The 22,908-nt window shown below is 49.3% G+C and overlaps 1 protein-coding gene across 3 annotated transcripts in view; it reads right to left on the bottom strand.

Annotated features, from left to right (window-relative positions):
* The window catches only part of ASIC4 (acid sensing ion channel subunit family member 4), a 210,948-nt gene that overhangs the window by 76,222 nt on the left and 111,818 nt on the right, over positions 1-22,908 (bottom strand). Inside the window, exon 1 of one of the 3 annotated variants that reach the window (XM_082237287.1) lies at positions 10,358-12,079. The exons of the other annotated variants lie outside the window; for them this stretch is intronic. Within the exon in view, the coding sequence (XP_082093413.1) occupies positions 10,358-10,933 (576 nt within the window). The 5' untranslated portion in view covers positions 10,934-12,079. Of the gene's footprint in view, positions 1-10,357; positions 12,080-22,908 lie in introns of those variants that run through there. 3 annotated transcript variants of the gene reach the window in all.

Below are 22,908 nucleotides of genomic sequence, written 5' to 3' on the forward strand. Positions count from 1 at the left end.
GGCTATCACTTTGCAGGCTATTCTGTTTTATTTGAAATAAGCTTTCTAATTCACCTGATGATGAATTCAGTGTAACTTGAAAGCTTGCCTACTGCTACACCAACAAAGGTTGGCATTTTTTCTCTTTTTTAAAAGCAGATTTTGCCTTAATATTTATCATTATTCTCAGAGAGCAAGACTGCAACAACTGTCCATTCTTTTATGGCATTTGCCGTGTGCTAGCTGACAAAGGAGGAGATGCAAGGACAGTATCTCTGTGTCCTGGAGCCCTGACCTCGCAAAGCACCCAGCTGCCAGGAAAAACAGAGCAGCTATGCACTCCTCTGGCAGCTTGAAAGAGACTCCGTCTGTGTGAGAAACCAGTGTCTGTGAGCAAGCATGCTGCTCTGTTAAAGAAAGATCAGGCTTGTAAGTGATCCAGAGAGAGATCTGGGGGTATTTATGTTGCTCCAAGGCCACTCTTGGTTCCAACAAAGCATTTATTTGGGCTGAAAGAGCCCAGCAGGAACACTTCTCTCAATGTATAAAGATGATGGCTCCTAGAGGCATTTTCCAGACTTGCTAGGATTGTTGTTTTATGGGAATAGCAGGGCTTGAGAGAGGGAGGGGTTTTCCAAAGCAGACAGGGAGCACACTTGTGGCCCTTCTGTCTATCTCCTATGTCTAGGGCAAGGGAAAGGATTGGTAAATGGAAGTAAATGGAAGACCATCCGGAATGAATTGCAGGAAAGAGATTCCTCAGCCCAGCAGCCCTAACCCAATTCCTTGGTCCGCTGTGAGCCCAGAGGATGGAGCCTGATGATATTCCTGTAGGAAGCCCAACACTATCTCTATAGGCAACAGAAAAAAATCCCAGAGCGGGAACAGTTAAGACTTCAACAAAGAAAAGCCTCTAAAGGATTCTGAGCAGTTTATCCCAATTGCAGGGGGCAAGTCCCAAAGTATATTTTCCATGAGAGAGGGATCTTGCTGCAGATTAGCAGGGATCAAGCAAGGGATCTTCTCAGAGCTGACCCAGGCTCAACTGCTTTCTGGTCACATGCTCCTTTTGGCTGCCGTGTCCTCCCTTCTTATCTTTTGTCCCCTGTAACTAAAAGAGTTGCTTCCCCACAGAAATGGAAACTATGCTCCAGTCTCAAAGCCACAGTGAGGGAAGCAGAGTCAGTGGCACAAGGCTCCAAACCAGAGGGTTACGTTGTTTCTTGGCACCAGTGGATAGGCAGACCTGGGTACATACATACACCTGCTGCCCTCATGCACCGAGCGGGAAGAGTGGCTTGAAGGATGCTCCTTGGGCCCAGCGCTCATGCATACCCTGACAGTATTACAGACAGGCTTATTAAGTGTGTAATATTAAATTAACCCAGATAAGAGCGTAAGAGCTTTTAAAGTCAATTCATTAAATATAATTATGAAGATAGCTTTTTTATGCGTGGCAGCAATCTGATCTCAATCACAGCGACGGTGCCGAGCCTGCTGGCCCCCACGGCATCTCTGCTCCCAACTGCGACTGCTCTTGGGCTGTGCCACCATTCCCAGGCAAGTGAGATCGCTATACACGGACACCCTCCCCAAGCCCTGGTGTTAGCGGAGTGGGGTGTCAGTAACATTTACTGACCACACCAGGCCCTCCTATCTGATCCGGGGTTGCCGCCGGCCTCCCATAATATTCACAGGCTGCTTGCTCCCTTTCTGACTCAAGTCTACCTGACACTCCATTGTTGCTATCCCAGGCTTGACTTTCCCCAAGTGTGGCTGACTTCTTATTCATTCTGGGATGAAATCTGAAGCAGATGGGGGAGAGACAATGAGCAATGCTATCTTATCTCTCTTGGTGGGTGGGTAGGGATAAAGACTTGGATTCCTGCCCAACGGGGCCTACTTTGACTCATCATACACACACCCTGGATGAAGAATGCCCCCGCATTTCCATCTAACTGCTTCCTTCCCTCTCACTGCCCTCCTCCCCACCCCCACAGGAGTTAATGAGGCTTTCCGCTCTCCCAAGGCTGCTTGCGCTCCTGCCCCAGTTAATTAACTGCTCCTGGGAAACAATTAATATCTGTCAGGAGATGTGGGGTCCATGCCAGCCACTCTGCCAAGTTTTCGCTCAGCAGCGATTGGGGGGACAGAACAGGGGAGCCCAGCCAGTCCCATACACCTTGAAGGTCAGACTCTAGAGACAGCTCTCTGCCCTGCAGATAGCATGCTTTTGCTGATGCTAAACTGGGGGCGGGGGGGGGGTACCAGCCAGGCTTGGTCAAGGATATCGTATCTCTTAAGTGGGCCCAGCAGAGCCTTGAGGATGTTGTGACACTCAGCCTCTGCCTATTGCCCATGGCAACCGGTTCTCTTGCAGGTCCAGAAAGAGGCATAGGCTCTCAGCCAATTGTAGCAGCAAACACAACTACGGTTAGGTTGCCCTTTGCCTTGTGATATGTAGAAGTGCAGACTATGGAAACAACCAAAGAGTGGGAGATCAGCCTGAGTCACCCTCTGGCTTCCCAGCTTCCAAATCCATCTAATCAAAGGAAGCCCAAAATGATGATAATGATGTGATGATCATTAATTTATTAATTGTCTTCTATACAACCATCTTAAGGCGATGCACAATAAAAACAATTTAAAACAGTTAAAAGCATGCCAAAAAAGAAAGAAAGAAAGCCCCTCAGGAAATACATTTAAAACAAAACTGACACCATACAGAAATAAAGACTCATGGCGAATACCCCTTTATCCAGCTGGGAAAAGCTGCTGGAACAAAAATGTCCTCCATTGTTTCCAGAAAGTGAAGAGACTGGGCGCCTGTTGTATCTCTACAGGAATGCTATTCCACAGAACAAGGGCAGCCCCATTAATTACGCTTAGGTAGCACAGATGCGGGCTTTGCATCCAACCAAAGACTACTCCAGATATACTGGATCCTGACAAAATGGACCTGTCTATTCCTGTCCAAGTGACCGACACAGAGAGTCATATACAATGTTAGTATTTTAGGGCTTGTTTGCCCAAGAGGTATAGGTAAGGTTTGAAGGTCTGTTAGCTGGTCTTACTGCAAGTCAAAAAGAGGTTTGGATTGCCAGGTTCTCCTGGGCAGAGCCTGAACCAAGAGCTGATGGCAGGGATGGAGGAACCTGCAGCCTTCTAGATGTTGTTGGTCTCCAACTCCCATCAGTCCTGGCCAGTATGGCCACTGATCAGGGATTATGGGAACTGGAGTCTACCAATATCAGGAGAATGACAGGTTCATCATCTCTGGCTGGAGAACCTTCACAAAGAGTCTGCTTGTGCTAGGGACATGCGAAACAAGTTCTGGGTTGACAGGACGGAGAAAGCATCACTCGAGCCAAAGAGACACCAAAATTGGGGGACATTGCATCTGCAGAAGGTATGCTTTCTGCAATTTGTGGAGTCACAAAAAGGGCCAAATCATCCAGGGCAGACTCAGAGCAGCAAGCATACCCTGCCAAGAAAGTAGCTTTGCACAGAACCAGAATTGATTGGTTGAATGGAGCAAGGGGTGCAGAGGCCTGGAGGCTGCATCGGCTCCTGGGACTGGTTACTTATTCAGATGCTTTGGACACAGATTCCCTCTCATTGCTGGTTGCTTATTAGCATTTTCCAGCCTGCGGGCAGCTCTGATGGATGGAGCACAGCATCGGCCTCCTCTCACTGCAGAGCCAAGGCCAACAACCCTTCTGCGGCTACAGCTCCACTCTGATCCCTTCCGCTACCCTTTCCCCCATGTCAGAGCAGCTAGCGGCTTTGGAACAGAAAAGTTACACAGCCTCCAGATCCCAGGAACAGGGATGGGTGGCCTCTCCTTCTCTTCCATGTTGCAAAGTAGCAGAGCATGTGGGTTAACAGATTGGTCTGTCCTTGGGAAAACCCCACAATAGGTAGAGGGATTTGGCTTAGGAGGTAAAACTAGACTGGGGTAGGAATTATGGGAAGTCTACTTGTATACACACCTCTAAGTCATTATCTTGCCAAAGAATAGCACACAAGTGTGACCACCTCTCCCTGACTGTACAGTCAATATAACTTGCTTGTGTGAATGAAGTCATCGTAGAAGACAGACCTTGCATATCACACAAGGCTGAATGAATTGTTTCCAGGCAAGGGACTTCACATGTTCTGAGTATCACCAAGGACTGAATAACCAATAATGTACATTTACATGTGTGAACAAGCTCGGAGATGTACAAATGACCATGTGGGTGTTCAAAGTAAAACTGTTTATGGAAAAGGGGAGGTACATTCCCATCTTCTCACCTTAGAGCAACAGGGTGACTCACAAATCATTGGTTCTAAAATCCACATGGATTTCCAGGCAGTCTATGGGCTCCAGGATGAGCGCAAGCAATGAAGAGTCCTGTGGCATGCTGAAGACATATTGTGGCATAAGAAGTTTTTGTGGTCTGCCTTCATCGGATGCATGCATTGCTCCATGCCACACAACTGATGAACCAGATATTGTGCTGCAACAAATTTTTTAAGTCTTTAAACCAGCATTTATCATTTTTGCTACAACACCCCAACCACAGCGAGCCTTCAGGAATATGTCAGCATTAGCACAAGACAAGATGGTGACCTTGAACCAGTCACTCTCTTGTAACCTAACCTACATCACAGGGTTGCCGTGAGGATACAACGGGTTGGGAAGACTGAGAGAACCACCTATGTTGCCATGAGCTCCTTGGAAGGAAGGAGGAATAGATAATAAAGAATCAAATCCACAACTCAGTAATAGAATATCTGCTTTGCATTCAGAAGGTCTCAGGTTCAATCCCCAGCAACTCCATATGGGGTTGGGAGAGTCCCCTTGCTTGAAACCCTGGAGAGCTGCTGCCAATCAGTGTAGGCAATACTGAGTTAGAAGAACCAAGTCTCTGACTTGGTACAAGACAGCTTCCTATGTTGCTAAGCAAACATCAAATTGGATGGGATATGGAGATGTCATCTGCAACAGATGCAGAAACCACTCTGTGCTGGCTTTGGGGCTAGCAAGGGAACTCTAGAGAAGAGGCGGTGCAGCCAGCATGACAAAGCAGTGTGGCAATGATAGCTCCTTAAGCCATCAGAGGACAGTACATTTGCTAAGGATGCAATTTGCCCTGGGGGTGAAGAGTAAAAGATGGTGGAGAGGCAAGAGGGCTCAAGAAAGGGAGGATGACCCTTGTATGCAAAGGCAGCCCCCAACCCCACCTGTTCCCTCTGTGAGATGCCAAAATGCATGGGTTGCCAACAAGTCCAAATGCTTGCCACGGGTCACATAAATCCAGCCGCTTGTTTAACAAAGCAGAAATTGCCTCTGCCCACTCTTACATCCTTCTGGGATTTGTTCTCTCCTCAGGCGGACCCATGTTCCTTCTGCTGGCAGGAAGCAGGCTATCCTCCCTCTCTCCCCCTTTGCCACCTACTTCCCAACTACAAGCCACCAACACTAGCGGGACTGCCTGGGACTGCCTGCAGCCTCCTTTTCTCACTTCTCTCCATTGTGCGGGCTGGGGTTAGGGAAATGGATTGCACGGCTGCCTCTGAACAGTGGTGGCCGGGGAGCTGCACCAATGGGCAGGCAGGAGGTGGCAGGTGGAGGGGGAGGCGGCGCAGGGAACTCATTTACCCAGAGTAAAAATAGGCTGGAAAATGTGACATTTATTAAGTACGATTGTGGAGGAAAGGTCATCGCCAGCCCCAGCACCGAGACGGGGTGCCACTGATTATACAGCTGGGGAACGAGGCGGCAAAGCCAGGCTGAGCAACAGCAATTTGGGGGAGGGGGTGGTGTGTGTGTGTGAGAGAGAGAGAGAGAGAGAGAGAGAGAGAACACATGTGTTCTTTTGTGCTTTGAGCCCACAGTCCACCAGGCAGGGATCCCTGCTGTGTAGAGCCAGGGATGCCTTAGGATCAACATCTGCCTACACTCTCTGACCCTAGCTCATTCTCACCTCTAAATGCCCTGAGTTCCAGGCAAGGAACCACCTTTGGAGAAGCTGAAGCAAAGCAGTTTAGTGGAGGAAGCACCCTCACATCCACAAAGCCCTCTGAAAATGTGGACCTGCAGGAAAGTCCTCTCTTAGGCAGCACTTTTTAATCAGCCCTTCCTGCTCTCCCCACGCTATCTCATCCACACATCGTCCTCTAATTCTTTGGATAATTTGCAAGACACAACTGCAGCATTTTGATTGTCTGCACACCCACGTCACCTTTCCCTCCACAAACACACACACACACACACTACTCCAATCTCCCTACGGGTGGCTACAGCTCGGAGACCCTGCTATTCCCATGGAGAGTTGCCTTCCAAATGCCCCACAAATTCCCCAGGACTGAAGAAAAGAGACTTGATCAGATGGGAAATAGAAACAACAACCAATACTTAGGAACCTTCCCCAGGATGCTCCCCCCCAAAAAAACCAGGATGATGAGATTGACAGCAAGGGATTTAAAATAATAAGAAATAGAGAAGGAGAAGAAGAAGAAGAAGAAGAAGAAGAAGAAGAAGAACCAAAAAACACACCACCTTTGACATCGATTCCAATTTTTTAGAAATGCATTAGCCTCCCCTACAAGTGCTGGAAGAGGACCCCCTGCAGAGCAGGTGCCAGCTGGGTAATTGTTCTTCTGAGTGTGCACACTGGTGTGCCTGAGCATATCCCCCTCCTGTGGATCTGCACAAGCTTCCATTGCCCCCCTCCTCAGAGCAAAGCCCCTCCCAATCATTTCCTTCTGCCCTCGCTTCATAACCTCTCCATCAACTGCACCTCTTATCCTTGAAAAGCTCTTTGCACCTTGCACCCCTTTACATAAACATATGCGAGAAAGGGCCCAAAATTTTAGGGCCGGCATTGATGGGAAGCTGCAGACCGCCCTGTAAATAGGGAGCTGTCCCTGGCAGCCCTAGAATAGGACCCCCTCTGCTTATGGACAATGGGGTCCAGATCCACTCACAACAACCCAGGTAGGGCAAACTGAGCCACAAAGCATCAGGTGCAGCCCAAGTGGCTGGTTAGGGGCTGCTACTGAGCCTGATGAGTGCCGAAGGAGTTAAGTGCCCATCCCATTTTTGCCCAGAGGCAAGTGCCGGTGACCCCTCCATGCCCCCTCCCCCTGCACAGATACTGGGGAAGGAAAGGGGCTGAAGCAGAACCTGCCAATCCCTCCCTCCCACCCACCCTGCTCAGCTAGTGCAAGGGAAGGACAACGCTGCTGGGGAATCTCCTGTCCAGCAGAGGACAAAGAGCCAATTGATTTTCCCTGCACAATTCAAGTGATGGAAGGGGGGGGGGCTGTTCTTGAGCCTAAGGTACAGGGTTCACACACACACACACACACATACATTCAGCGGCCATCACTGCAGGGAAGGTGGTGGAGGAGCAAGACATTTCCTGTGTGCATAGCCCACTCACCAAGGAAAGCCCTCACACCCACCCCAGCTCCCACAGAGCAGAGGGTGCCCAGGAGTTGGGGCCGGTGCGGGGAGAGGGAGGCTCGCTGCTGCGGCTCAGCAAACGGCCCACCAAGATTTACTACGCTGGCCGGGCTTTACTGCACACGAGATGCTTACGCGGGGGAATCTTCCCGGCGGCCCCTTAATTTGCCGTCCCATAAAGAATGTGGATTTGTGACGCTAAATAGAGGCAGATCATTTACCGAGCGCGGCTCTTACTTACAGGATCTTTAAAGGGGATTCATCATGCGATGCAACGACGCGAGCGGCAGGCAGCTCAGCAGCCGAGGCAAGGGAGAGCAGCCCCAGCGATGGTAGTAGGCGCTGGCGGCAGCTCCTTCCAAAGGAGAGCGGTGACTATGTTTGCCTCCTCAGGGGCCCTTCCGAAACACACGGGCACTTAGTCCCTAATTTCTACACACCCACCCCACCAACGCCCTTCGTTTCCCTTCGTTTTTGTGGATTCCTCAGAATCCAGAGCTGCAGCTGCTGAAACGGGTTAAAATCAGAGATCAGGAATATCCCACGCTACTAACAAAACCGGCCCAAAAGTGAAGATTTAGGTCCTGTTCCCCCACCCCGCTGCCCTTCAAGTGTGCTGCCCCCAAGGGGCCCTCGCGGGATATCCCTCCTGAAACCACGCGCATCAAAGCAATGACTCTGGCACTGGGTGCCCACCGGAGGGGCATCCCCTATCCATCACCCATCCATAAGCACAGAATTTAGTCCTGGGCCAGAATTTAGCATGCTGGGGGGGGGGGGGAGAGGAATAAAAGCTTCCATTTAACAATAAAAAAGCAAGTTTCTAGCCCTCCATGAGACAAAAATCTTGTTTGAAAATGTAGGCAATTTCTGGTTAAATTCTGGGGTCCATGACAACTTATGTGGGAGACTGGATTTTCCAGCATTTATTTATTTGCATTTGTTTGCTTGCTTCCTTGATTTTTACTAACATGCAGTCACAGGGGACTGCCAGTTCCTTCAGCGGTGGGAAGGGAGGTGCTTAACCCTTCCTTGCTGCATCATTTTTTTTGCTGAAAAATCCTTTCTTCCTGAACTGCTGTTTGTCCTGCGTTTTCCCTTAATGGAGCAAACAGCAGCTGGAGGAGGGGGCAGGTGCGGATCAAGAAAACAACACAGGGGAGGGGAATATTAAACACCCCCATCCTGCTGCTCCAAAGAAAAGCCCTCTGTAGCTACATTCCAGTAACGGCAGCAGCAAAAAGGTTACAAAGTCAAGAGGTGTGCAGTATTACTTAGAGCAGGATTTCCAGGGGTTACAGCTTCATTTGTCCAATATTTACAGACTGCAGAATATTCTCAGTGTTGATTTTGAGCAAAAAAAAAATTGAACTGTGAGTGCAGCACAGACCCACAAAACTTAGAGAGTCTCTTGGCATTCTGACACAGCCTGCAAGGGGTTCATGCGGCCAAGGACAGCAGACAACCCCTGTCAACTGTGGGGCAGGTTTCGCATAGGGCCCAGGGGAGGTGTGGTGTGCTCCTGGGTCCTGAGCCGTGTATCTGCTCTGGATCTGCCATACCAGACATGCACCCCCATAGAAGTGTTTGGGACAAGAGAGTACATCTGTGGCAGGCCCTGGCAAGGAAGATGTTCTTTAGATCCACTTGGCGTGCGTGCTCATGCATGGCCCTATCTTCTCTCTTCTCAGCCTCACCTTCTAAGCTTCTCCCTGCCCTGCACCACCCTCCCCCCCGCCCCTCCGCACACAGTGATCAGAAGGCGAAGCAGCCTCCAATGTCCGCAGGAGAGAAGCAGCTCATTTCCAGAGTCATTATGGTCTGAAAAGGGTCCCATCAGGTATTCCGCCCGCTCAGCACATTTATTTCCCCAAACCACAGCGGGGATTTGTGATTTTCAGACTCAATATTAGAGCAAGCGCGGGGCCAGCTCATTCCACCCGGCGGGAAGCCTCCCTGATAGTGCAGGCACAGCCATGCCAGAAAAAGTGCCATGAAGAGGAAGGTGGAGTGGTTGCTGTGCCACCCTGGCCAGGACCGTGACAGTGCCACCATGGGCACCAAGCTGGGGGCACAGTCTGCTTGGAAATGAGGAAAGAACGGCATCTCTAAGGATACAAAAGACAAAATCTTGGAACCACCAAGTGTAGCCAGCACTGCCCAGGGAGCTCCCATCTTCTCCAAGCACCTGGAGAGCTTGTGGCAAGCTTGAGGGAACCTGCAAACCCCCAGAGACTGTTGGACTCCAGCTCTCCTCCACACCAGAAAGCTGGGCCAATGGTTAGGGATGATGGGAGTCCAACACCTGGAGGGCCACAGGTTCCCCATCCCAGACTTACAGTTTTCCCCACATAACTTATAGGGTTATCCCCTCTTCCTTGTCTCAAGCTACTCTAGCAAGAGAAAAAGAATTGCCCAGACTAGAAGTGGGCATTTCCTTCAGTGCCTGATCTGCTTATCTCCATGCCTCTCTTTTTCCTCATATGTCTTGCATACAGCGGTATTCCCTGCCTGCATCTTACCTGATGCACCTGGTGTCCCATCACCCATGCTCTAGAGCTGTTCACAGGCCACAAAATCTGCTCTTTGGGGAAGGGCCACAGCTCACTGGCAGAGCATCCGCTTTGCACACAAAAGGTCCCACATACAATCTCAGGCATCTCCAGGTAGGGCTGGGAAAGAATTCCTCTCTGAAACCCTGGAGAACCGCTGCCAGTCAGTGTAGACAATACTAAGCTAGGCAGAACAAGTGTCTCAACTTGATATAAGGCAGTTTCCAATATTATTGTACTTTCTCCCACAGTGAAACTTGAGGCACAAACTCAACCTCAGCATAAGCATGGGTACCAGCAATGCATTCATTCCAACCAGTGCTTGACAGAATGGCCTAGAGAGCGCAGGAAAGGCACACTGAGTACTCACCACCGTGAAGTTCCCCGCAGAGCAGTTCTCGCCGCTGAAGCTGCAGTTCTTGAGCATGTCCTCAAGCTGGTGCCCAGTGCGGTTGACAATATCGGCCATGTCAGGGTCGGGGTAGAGCAGGTCAGAGGCCTTGTGTCCATCACGGTCCTTGGGCGGCAGCCCAGTCATGTTGGCCAGGTGGAAGATGTCGGCGTCAGTAAGGGCCGAGTGGCGGAAGCGGTTGATGTTGCAGATGGTCACAGCCGGGAATATCATCTTCTGGGTCGCCTCCTCGTCCAGGGTGGTGACGTGGGGGTGCTCCAGGTAGAAGAGCGCCGACCGGGCCGCCTGGTACAGGAAGAAGGCCAGAGAGGCCACAAATGCGAGCGCCCAGAGGGCCTGCCGGACCCCCAGCTGCCCTGGGCGGCAAATGTGGCCCAGGCCGTGCAAGGTGCTGGCCCCGGCAAAGGCGGCCAGGTCACGGTGGTGGGGCTGGCTGGGCTCCTCTAGCAAGCTCTCCTTGTCCCCTTCCTCTTTCGCCGCCTGCTTCTCATCCTCCTCTGCAAATTTGATTTTGCAGACAATCTCAATCGGCATCTGTGCTGAGGCACCAGGCAGCACGCTACCCCCCCAGCGAGGGGAGGCAGCGGGAGCCTGGGGTGCCCGGCACCGGCCGCTCTCCCCTGGCTGCTGCAGGACGCCCCTAAATTAGTCAGCCCAGCTGAGGAGGTGAAACAGGACCGGGGAGCCTGGCCCAGCCTCTTGGGAGCTCCCGGACGGAGGGCTCTGCCTCGGTGCCTTGTCTCACTAGTGATCTCCTGGTGCTTCCGTCCGCTTATCTGCACAAGCCCAGCTGTCAGAGCTGCCCGCCGCTGCCGCCGCTCCCTGTGCCGCTGTGTGTGCCGCTGCCGCTCCTCTGCACACCCGGTTAAGACCCCACCAGATACAGGCAGCATTTAGGCATCGTGTGCTAATAAAATCCAGGGGATACTTAATAATTCAAGGCATGTCAACATTATTTCATCCTCAAATAAAAAAAAAAAAAAGAGGGAGAAGGAGGGAGGAAGGAAGAAGCGGGGGAAGCTCACGAAAGACAGGCAAGCGGCAAGGAGGAAGGAAGGAAGAGCCGGGCAGCGGGAGCCTCTTCGCTCTCTGGAGCCACCACTCCAAAGTGATGCTGGAGCCACTTGTTTGAATCGCTCGCAAGCTGGCAAAGTCTGTGCCAAGGAAAGGAGGCAGCACAAGGCAGCAGCCTCTGCTGGGGTTGCTGCTGCTCAGGGCTGCTCAAGCTCTTCAGGCAGGGCAGGTTCTCTCTCTCTCACTCTCTCACTCTCTCTGTCTGTCTGCCTGCCTGCCACCCACTTCCTCCAAGTGAGTACCCCTTGCTAGTGCCCAAGGCAGCTGCCCATTGACAGCTCCCCGCCTAATTCCTACCTTCCTCCATCTCCGCTGATCTGAAAAACTGCTCGCTAAAGATGCAAAAGGAAAGCAAGGAAAACGAGAGAGGGGAGGAAAAAGTTGAGAGAGGGAAGAAGACGACAAGAGGACTGCGTTCCTCCCGCGTCGTCGGCTGGTGCTCGGGTCCAACGGGCAGCGACGGCACAACAACCCCCTACACGCACACGCTCTCACACGCAATAACCCCCCCGCCCGCAGGCTCCAGGGCTGACTAATTGGAGAAGGAGCGGCCAACGAGGGGGAGCGGAAACGAGGAGACGCCCCCTCCTCCCATCGATCCCGCTCCCCACGGAACAAACAAGAGGCAAAAAGTGAAAGGCTTATTGATCGGAGGGAGGGAGGGAGGGAGCGCAGCTGCTGGGGATTAGGGCAGGAGCAGGCGTGCGGGGCGCGGGGGTGCGGGGTGGGGAGGAGCGGGTCCGGGTGTGTGTGTGCTTTCTGGAGGAAAATGAAGGCTGCGCAGCCGGGACCGCGGCACTGCCCAGACCCAACCTGCAGCGCAGCCGCTTTCCCTGCACCATTGATTCTCTTCAGTCCCGTTTGCTTAGGAGGCAGTTCTAATTGCTTTTGCAAAAGGGTCTGTTTGCCGCCGCCGCCTCCTCCCCGCCCCTGCCTGGCCAAGTGGAATCAGGGCCAGGGAAAACCCCCACCGGCAACTGCAGCTGGCGCGGGACCAGGGAGGCCGAGCAGAGGAGGAAGGGGAGGCGGCGGCCTGGGGGTGCCCAGTAGGGAGAGGGGGCCGAGACTGCGAGGGGAGGGCGGGGAGCAGCGCGGCCTAGCGGGTGGGGCGGCGGCGGCCAGGACAGACAGACGCGCCAACTCTGCCCAGTTGTGAAGCGCCGGCAGCCCAGGACTCCGGAGAGCCTCAAGCCAGCAAAGTTCTCGCCGGCAAGCCGAAGCCCACGCGCTGCGCTCGCTGCGAAGCCGCCCTCTTGCGGAGCCAGGCCAGCGGCCCACTTCGCTCCGCCGGTAGCTCTCGGCGGCTTCTGGCAGCTGCTCAGCTAGGGAGATCCGGGAGTCGCGCCCGTAGACCCTTCTGCACGCCAAGCGCGTGTTCTCTGCTGTGGAGAGGTGATCCCCACCCCACCCCTCCAGCTTGGCTGGGGCAAAACCCGTGTCCGACTTCCCTGAGAATGGGATGTTGTTGTTTGGGGGGGGGGGGCGAGCAGCAGCGGAAAGCGCGCCTTGCGAGGAGACAGGAACCGCGCGGACTCTCGCCGTGGGAAGCCCTGCCAGCCCCGCCCGGAGGCTCAGCCGGTCACAGCGACCTTCACTCCGCCCGGCCGGTGCCAGCGGGCTAATCCGGACCGAGGAGCGCCACGCTCACACGCCTTCGATCCCTGCAATCGACTGGCACGGAATACACACGTCCCTCCCGCGGGTCAATACGGAAGGACAGGTCTCTCCTGGCTGAGCAGCGGGCGCTGATCGATGCCCAGGGCGGAAGGCCAAGGTGGCTCCAGACCAGCGGGAGGAGGAGGAGAGGGCGACGGGGGACGGGGAGGGAAACCACCGAGGCAGGGGAAAGGGGGCATAAATGGGGGGGGGGAGAGACCATCATATTAATAACGGGAGAAGGCGGGGGTCCTAAATCAATGGGGTGGGGCGGAGGGACGACCCCGTCTACCTTCTTCAGGAAGCACCGTCCCCTCTGCCCGGACTGCTCAAGTTTATTTCTTGGAGGCCGCATTCAGACATGCAGAAAGAGTCTGGTTCAGAGGCGGGGAGCAGGCGGTGTCCCTTCTCTGGCCTCCCCAGCTCCGAATCCCTTAATGCCGATGAGTTAACCCTTACCACTCTTTAATCACTCTGCTTTATCACAACCGTGTTAAACAATGCATTTCTTCCACCCGTTCAACGTTTGCGAAAATTCTAGTCAGTGAGTGCCAAGTACGGTGTCAGGAGGTGATAGAGGCGATTAATCAATGCAGAGACGGAAGACAGAAAGATTCGGGTGAGGGTTACATCCACTGCTAGGATTCTGCCAGGAAATCAGTGTAGGGGTAGACGGGAGGAACGGGTGATGCCGACTCCTTTACATGCTGCTCTCTCCCCACCCCCGCCCCTAATTCTCCCTTCCTTCTTTGGAGCCCACATTCATTTATTCATTATATTTCTATGCTGCTTTTCAATCAGATGGGTCACAAAGCAGCTAACAAACAATAAATAATAACATAATAAACATCACAGTTATAACGTAAGTCATATAAAATAATTAGCAAATCATCAGTTAAACAATTACAAATCAGTAGAACAATCACCTTCTATTTACCAAACAACTAAAAAAATAGGGTAAGCAGCACAACCACAAGAAAAGTCATATTATAAAATTCACAAAGCATTACAGCACTCATAACCCACAAAACAATAACTACAACATAAGCTAACAACCCAAAACAAACTCAATACTGTTTGTGTCTGTTTGAGACTGCTGGTCTAGACTGAGGATCCAGACTCTGCACAAGCGCAAATTTTAATTTTGCTGTTAATACACTTATTTTGTTCAAAAACAGTTCTGTACAAAAAAAGCTATTTAAAAAATACAGGGAATGTGTTTTCAGCAACAACTGGTGGGAAAAGGCAGGCTACATTTTTTCTTTTGGGCTGATGGAAGCAAAATGGAAGTAGGGGGTGAGACAATAGATGGCAAAATGTCACCACACATGTAAAAAATACCCCAAAACCACCCACCCACACTATGTGCTTCAGTGGCTCCTCCTTCCACCAGATTATACAGGGACTGGGAAAATCCAAATTTAGCAGGGAGAAGTGCAGGCTGCCACTTAGGGTTCATCCGCACATCCATTTGTCCAACTGAATCCTATGCCTTTGCCCCACCGCTTTCCCCTAGAAAGCCTGCTCTTTAGTGCTGAATTATTATTATTATTATTTTATTATTTTTTGAATTTATATACCACCCTATACCTGAAGGTCTCAGGGTGGTTCACAGAAAAGATCACAATATATAAAATCAAAATAAGTACAATAACACCCCCTGGATCTTGCCAGCAAAAGGGCTTACTGTTCCCTGCTGACCGAGCATCCCATAGCAAGAGGAGGCAGTATCCTCAAACAGGCATTGTGAAGCATAAACATGCCCCACTTTAGTAACAGTCGTGCCTTACCATTTCCCAGAGTTTGAGAGTGATGAAGTAGGCAAGCCAGTAGCAGGTGAAAAGGCATGCAGGTGGCAGATAAAGATTTTTATTTTATTTTAAGGAAATATTAAGTAACCCAGCTTTAAGCCTGACAAGGTAGTAACTCTGCTCCCCCTGTGCTGACTCAGGCAGAGCTGCTCCCCTGGGTGACATCCTTGCCCCATCATGACTGTGGGCAGGTGGCAGCAGCAATGAATTAGAAGCCACCCTGGGAGCTTGCTGGTCCCTGGATCCTGGCCCCATCCTGGCTGAAGCTGGCACAACGTCCCTTTCCCAGGTCCCTCTTCTGCCCTGGTTCAGACCATGCCAGCTGCATGCTCAGCCCCATGCCTAAAGGGGCTCAAATCTGGGAGTTATCATTAATTTTGATCTAATTGAAGGCAATGTGGCTGCAGAGCCCAGCTGGTCGAAGCATGAGTCTCTCTGCTTCATGCCAAGCAGAGCCTCCTGAACCTGCGGCAGAGAGAGAGAGAGAAAAAGAGGGAGAGAAGGGTTGGTTGGTGCCCCTCCTGTAGTGCTTGTTATCACAGGCAGGTCAGGCTCTCAATGAGGGCGGCAGGCAGCACTGCTTTGGGGAGATCCGGGATGACAAGATGTCCAGTCTAATTATACATGTGCCGCCAGAGGGGCTGGTGCAGCCATCATGGCTGGTTCCTCTGCAGGCTGTTCAACTCTTTGCACTGAGAAGCCTAAGAGGAAGGAGCATGGGATGGCAGGCAGGCGGGTGCATAGCTGGGTGGGCAGCAGAGAGGGCAAGGGGGGGGGAAGCACCCAATACATCCAGGCCCCATGCAACGTTAGTCAGGCAATGGGGTTTCTCCTTTTTAAAAACACCAAAAACTCACATACACCACGCAAACATTACTAGACAAACAGCACAGCTACTCTTCCAAAGAATGTGGATACAATCAAAGTGTCATGCCCAGCATGATTCAGTGCAAAATAAAAATGGGGAGGGAATATGCATTGGTTAAGCTGCCTGGGAAGTTGTGGATTTGGTTTCACAATTTGCAAATTCCAATTCAGGATGATGGATGCTTCACAAATAATGATCAGAGCACTTAGCATGTATATAATAATTTTTAAATCTTCAAAACGGCTCACATATATGAATCTCAGTAATTCTTACAAGAGTCCTGGCAAAGAAGTCTTGGCCAAACATATTTAATGGAGTGGGGGAACTAGGGTCAATTCCAGCCTGGACATTTCCATCTAACATACATATCTATAGGGCACGAAGGATTTTTAAAACAGTGGAGTGTGATTGTGTAGATAGGTAGGTAGGTAAGTAGGTAGGTAGATAGATATCTCACATACTGTGGGTGTCCTCTTGTACTCCAGCCTTTAGCCTTGCCTATTTACCTCCATCCAAGTTAACTCACCAACAAAAATCCAGTCCGTACAGAGGAAAACGGAACCGGCACAGGGCTTCACCTATGTCAGAATGCAACCCAAGAATCTGCTTCCAATACTAGAGCTGAGTCTACAATAAAATTGCCTCTGGGCATACACAGGGTGCATTTCTGTCATCACTGAGCAACAACAGCTTACTTACTCCCTACACACTTAAAGAAAAATAGTGTCTGCTTACTAAGGAACTAGGGACGCGGGTGGCGCTGTGGGTTAAACCACAGGGCCCAGGACTTGCCGATCAGAAGGTCGCTGGTTCGAATCCCCGCAACGGGGTGAGCTCCCTTTGCTCGGTCTCTGCTCCTGCCAACCTAGCAGTTTGAAAGCACCTCAAAGTGCAAGTAGATAAATAGGTACCGTTCCAGCAGAAAGGTAAACGGCATTTCCGTGCGCTGCTCTGGTTCGCCAGAAGCGGCTTAGTCATGCTGGCAACATGACCTGGAAGCTGTATGCTCGGCCAATAAAGCGAGATGAGCGCCGCAACCCCAGAGTCGGCCACGACTGGACATAATGGTAGGGGGTCCCTTTACCTTTACCTTTACTAAGGAACTGCTTAGGTTTATAGAATCATTACCAGAGAGTAGTCCTTGACACCTGTTTGAAACTAAGATATCTGAAGGACTTCACAATCCCACGTGTCTCTTTGTGCCTTCAGTGTCAGAGGATCTTCTCTGTGTGGCATGAGACAGGGCCTCTTCAGTTCTTGTGCTATGGTTCTTCTAATTTTCTTCTGCGGTGGGCCCACCTGGCCCAGTCATCACTAACTTGGCTCTTTAAGGATGGTTTTGGATGCTGACACTATGTTTTTAAAGTTATGATGGTGGTGGTGATGTTGTTTGAAACTGTTTTACTAGATACTGTTGTATTGCTCTATTATTTCTTGCTTGCATCTACAAGCTGCATGGGGAGGAGGTCATTTGGGATCAAAAGTGCATGGCATGAAATAAGGTAAGTACATAAATAAGTCCACCAATTCTTTAAAGATAATTACATCTCCTGCATGGACCCAGAACTCAGCATAACTCTAAAACAACACTGGCTAGATGTTCATTTGAATTTTATCATCCACACATCCTGAGGATGTGTCTCCAGATCTTCTCTGGAAAACTTGTTCCCAGGTCTTTCAACAGGTGCAAAGTTTATTCTAGTGTGTGCTAAATTTAAGAGCTTATCCACACTTACCTTTCATTCACTCTTTCAAGGAAAGGTCCTCACTCAAAAGCTCAGTGTCCAAATGTGACATCTTTTGTCCCAGAGTTTTCCCTGTGGAAACCCGCTCTTTAAAGCTCAGTCGGAGCAAACAAAAATCTGTGGAAAACCCAAATTGACATTTACTCTGAGTGCTAAAGAGCAGGTTTTTGTGGGGAAAGCTCTGGGGCAAAAAGAACAACAACAAAAACACTCAGACAAGGAGCTTTTAAGCATGGATTTGTGTTTGGAAAGAATGGGGCAAAAGTAAGTTTGGATAAGCCCTAAGTCTCCCTGCAGTTTCCAATCAATAGGCTTTATGGGTGGACTTGAACATTTGCAAACCTTTTATTAGCTGATGACATATTGCTCAGTGTTTTTATGTTTAAAATTGCTAAACTGCACCTTCATCCACACACATGAATTACAGGGCAATGTACATAAAAAGACAAATAACCATACAATATTGAAACAAGCAATAAATATCATAACCACATAATTAACTGTTTAAAAGTAAAAAGCCTGAAACTATATAACCAACTAACATGGTGCAGTAGACTGGGGTAGCTGTGATGGTTGAGGCTGATGGGAAAGTGAGTCCAAAAACTTCTGGAGGATACTGTGTTGACTACCTCTGCATAAAAGCCAGGGCAGATAAAAACATATTAGCCAAAAGGAGTACACAGTTTGTGCCTGCCATATTCTCTCCAGGAAGGTATTTCAAAGCACAGTCTTCTTCAAATATTTCTATTTCCTTCTCTGAAAACATCCAGTTACTTCCATGTTTCCTCCATTTTCCTTCCATCTTTCAAAGCTCAGCCAAGGGCAAACTAGAGTCAGGTATTGTGTGAAAGCACACAACAAAGGTGTATTGATGTACAGAATATAGATGTACAGAAACACCCTGAATTCTGGTGTCAGAATTATGTGGGGAAATTCAGCACCTTTGCTCTTTCATTCCAGGGGCAGGGGAGATACAGCTGCATGGCAGAGAATATGCTGTGCAAGCAGAAGGCCCCAATTTAAATCCCTGGCATTTCCCTTTATGCATCTTGGTAACAGGAATGGGAAAGTTCTTAATTTGAGGCTTTAGAGAACTGCTACCAATCAGAAGGGACAATATTGGTCCAGATGATCTGAGTCAGATCACTGGTTGGCTTCACACATGTAGGTAGCAGGGAACAATGAGCAACCCCAGCAGCCTGGGGTGCTGCCTGTCTTTTGAGAAGACAGTGCAGTTTTTCTGACCCCAGTGCAAACCCAGCCTCATAGTCTGAGAAGTAGAACAGCCAGTGCCCTACTGCAAAATTGCAATCCATGCACTTCATCCGCTCACATCAGTGGGCTGAACACAGAGACAACACGCTTGTCCAGTCCCAGAGAGGCATGTTTTGCATCTACAGAGATTATGGAATGTTGGTTCTATACTTGCTCTACTGTTCAGTTGAACAGTGTGGGACCCAGATCTTCCAGAAAGACCCTTCCCCCTTTAGCAGAGGTATACTATGCTTCTACTAAGGAGAGGGCTTTTTCGGTGGTAGCACCTTGTCTTTAGAATACCCTCCCTAAGGAGGGGGGGTGGGTTTGGCACCAGGTGAAAACCCTTCTTTTTGTCCAGGTATTTTAATCATATAATTTTTGGAATTGTGGTTCATTTGTTTGTTAGCTTTTGGTGTTTTGTGTTCTATTTTGTTATACTTATTTGTTGGTTTAAATTGAACTCTTGCTGTGTGGTTTTGTTTTATTTACGCTTTTTGTACACTGTTCTTAGAATCTTTTGATGGAGGAAGGTTAAGAAATATTTTAATTAATAATAAGCCAGTGAGATTTCATTTGAATTCTCATGGAATGTAAATGTATCCACATATTCATCCATCATTTGTATGTTTACCCATCCCTCCCTCCATTGTTCATTACGGTTAGCAACTGTGCTACACTTCTGGATTGTAACAATGGATCTTATTCTACTCTTGCTATGGCTCACGTGCTCATCCCACAATATGGTGTTCTTCCATTTATGAACATTCATGGCTATATCCTTTGTACCTGCTGCTGCACCATTTCCTTCAGCACTATAGACAGCAAATGCTAATATTTCTCCTCTGAAACCAAAGATGTTTCCGTGCAGAGCTGTGACTTTAAGCAGAGACTGTTGACTCTGTTACATCAGTTTCCACTGGATCACAGATTCTAAGCAAGAACTTTCCAAACTGTGTGTCGCGACACATTAGTGTGACTACTGCATTGTGTAGGCGTGTTGCGTGAATGCTTCCCGCGCTCCTCCCAGGGCTGGAAAGGGGTTAGCTTAACCTCCGGTTTGCTAGTAAAACTGAATTACTGTGTTGCAAAAATGATGCATGTCTAAAAAGTGTGTCATCAACATGAAAAGTTTTGAAAGCTGTGTTCTAAACCTTCCCAATTAGCAACAAGAATTGAGAAACTGCCCTTCTGAGCATTCTGCAGCTAGAACAGCTGAGGTCAGAGATGGTCAAACCTTTTTTCTGTTGAGGACCTGTTCTGGGCTGCAAGGTGGGTGGAGCCACCCATGTTCTCTTCTTGCCACCCCTCCCCCCCTTTCCCCTCTATATTTCTCTGCAATATCCTCTGTTTTCTCAATTTAAGTATGTTTAACAAATTAATGCTAATTTCTAACAGATCATATAAATTACTGAATACAACACATGCATTTTGTTTGCTTGGCATAAGCCAAGTTTAATTATTATATCTTTTTTACTACCAATAATCACAGGATTTGCCAACACCATTTCCCTACAATGCATTAGAGTACTATTTTCCACTGCTATGGAAGTTACATGTGATCACAGACTGGTCATTTCATAGGGGTAATTCTTGGGGTGACTAAGTCACATGATGTTCGGGTTACGCACCAGTCAGCTTTGACTGATGCAATGGGCAGAGGTGGGTATGTTTAGGGCAGTTGCAACATTAACATGAAAGGTACTGAAAGCCCTGTGGCTTGTGGGTGAAATGCTGCCAACCTACAGAAAACATGGTTCATGTTTTCAATTAGATTAGTGGTGAGTGAGTGTGCAATTCTGCCATGGCAAGTGTGCACCCCAGGTTTAACTACAACATTTGTCAAATATGAAGAGCCATGGGGAAACCTAGTGACAGACATGTAGGTAAGTCTCACATGGAAGAATTAATATTTAAACCAGGTGAACTATTTCCACTTCCCAGCAACATCTTTTTAAAAAGTTAATCAATAATGCCGGGCCGTCTTACATTGCAGGTATCCAGTCTTCTTCTCCCGAGTCTCCAGAATTGGGTGGCAATGATCCCCAGTCTATCAAGGAGGAACTGGAAGGGAATTTGCTTAGGGAGTGATGAGCAACTGAAAAATTCCCCCCCAGCTGTTTTAAACCAAAACAGCATCTACCATGCCCCTACAAGCACCCTCACCAAGCCCCATATTTCTTGTTGCCCAAGGATCATCGTAAGTCCCCAAATGTTGGTGAGGAGGCACTCGCAGGCATGTCCTCCCAGCACACCTTGAAGCCAAACCAGCACAGGCAACAGTAAAAGGGAACTGTCCACCAGAATGCTCAGTGTTATCCTGACAGAAGGCTTCATTACTCCATAATCCTAGACATGATTTTTTTTTGGAGAGGGGGGGGAGTTTGATTTGCTCTCCAACTGGGAAGGGAAGGAAGCATGTGCTCTGAGAAATTGAGAGTACTATTAACAACCACTGAACAGAAGGGAATTTTTAAAACAAGTCCCTTGGGAAAGTACGGAGCACATTTCAGAACCTGCAATTTGCTATTGATAACATTCTCCATTCTATCCTCTATCCACTCCACACACACACACACACACACACACACACACACCCAGTGGCGTAGCGTGGGTTGTCAGTACCCGGGGCAAGGCAAGTAATTTGCGCCCCCTAACCCGTGAATTTGCGCCCCCTAACCCTAACCCCCAGATGTTGCGCCCGGTGCAGCCGGCCCTCCTGCACCCCCCACGCTACGCCACTGCACACACCCCAATGGGGTATAAGGAACTTTCTGGAATGGCGGGTGGGGGGACTGGTGCACTTCAGCCACTGTCTTGTGGTCATTGAGACCCAAATCAACCTACTGATGTTGGGAGTTCAGTTTTCAAAAGATTCAGAGGAATGAATGGTTTGGTTTCACTTATTTGGGAGAGGGGAACAATAATACCTATTACATATTTAAAGCACTTTTATAAAAGTTCTTTACAGAGAGTAAAGCAAACTCACTAACAATGACTTTTTATCACTGAGACCTGGGTGGGTGAGCAGGGTGCTGGACTCACCCTGCTGTGCCCACCTGGATACTTGGGTGCAGCATCATGGCATATTTGAGGATCAGGGAGGAGGAGTTAGTGTGGTCTACAGAAATTATCTTTCTCACTCTCCAGGCTCTCTGTTCATAGGTGTGTGTGTGGGGGGGGGGAGAGAGATCTAGAATGTGTGTTCCTGTCATCTGACAACCAGAACAGATTAGGGATTCTGCTGGTTTACTGCACGCCTCACTGCCCAGCAACCTCTGTGCCTGAGCTGACAGAACTAGTCTTGGAGGTGGTGTTGAAGACTTCAGCATCCATGCTGAGATGACTGGCTCTGGGGTGGCTCAAGACTTAATGGCTGCCATGGCAATAATGGGGCTGCCCCAACATGTTAATGATCAAATCACTTCCTGTTGAGATTTAGACTTTCAGCACCTCTTCCCCTGTGCAGGGGCAGGGGACCTATTTTGACGGTTGGCCCTCAAGGCTGATGGATCAAATGGATTTCCACATGGCTCTGGGGGATCTTCTGGCTGATATGACTGGTGCTCCTGTTGAAGTCCTGGCCAACCTCTGGAACACCTGAATGGCTCAGGCCATTGACACAATTGCTCCTGAGCACCCTCTCTTACTTCATGGAATTTGTTTAGCTCCCTGGTATACTGAAGAGCTTGGGAGGAGGAAGCAAGCTGAGAAATGACTTGAATGTGAGTGGAGGAAAACTGCAACCAAACATCGAGCCTACCTAGTTGTAATGAAGACAGCATTGAAGGCATACTTTGCTGCCTCTATTGCATTCCCATTGTGCTGTCCAGCAAAGCTTTTCTAGGTAGTGTGGGGCCTTTTACAGTTTGTTTTTTTTTTAATTGATTTTTATTGATTTTCCAAAAAAGAAACGAAAAAAAAATAGAAAAGAAAAAAGCATATCAAAGAAAAAATCCAAACACCCCGCGCGCAATATATATACATTAAAGATATTTTTCACTTAAAACTTTACATTGTCATTTCTTTGTAGACTTCCTTCAGCTTGTCCGTAAATCTTTCGTAGCAGTACCCCTAGTCCCACATTTCTTAGTTTGTATT

The sequence above is a fragment of the Podarcis vaucheri genome, assembly GCF_965113315.1.
Source record: "Podarcis vaucheri genome assembly, chromosome: 1".
Classification (NCBI taxonomy): Eukaryota; Metazoa; Chordata; class Lepidosauria; order Squamata; family Lacertidae; genus Podarcis; species Podarcis vaucheri.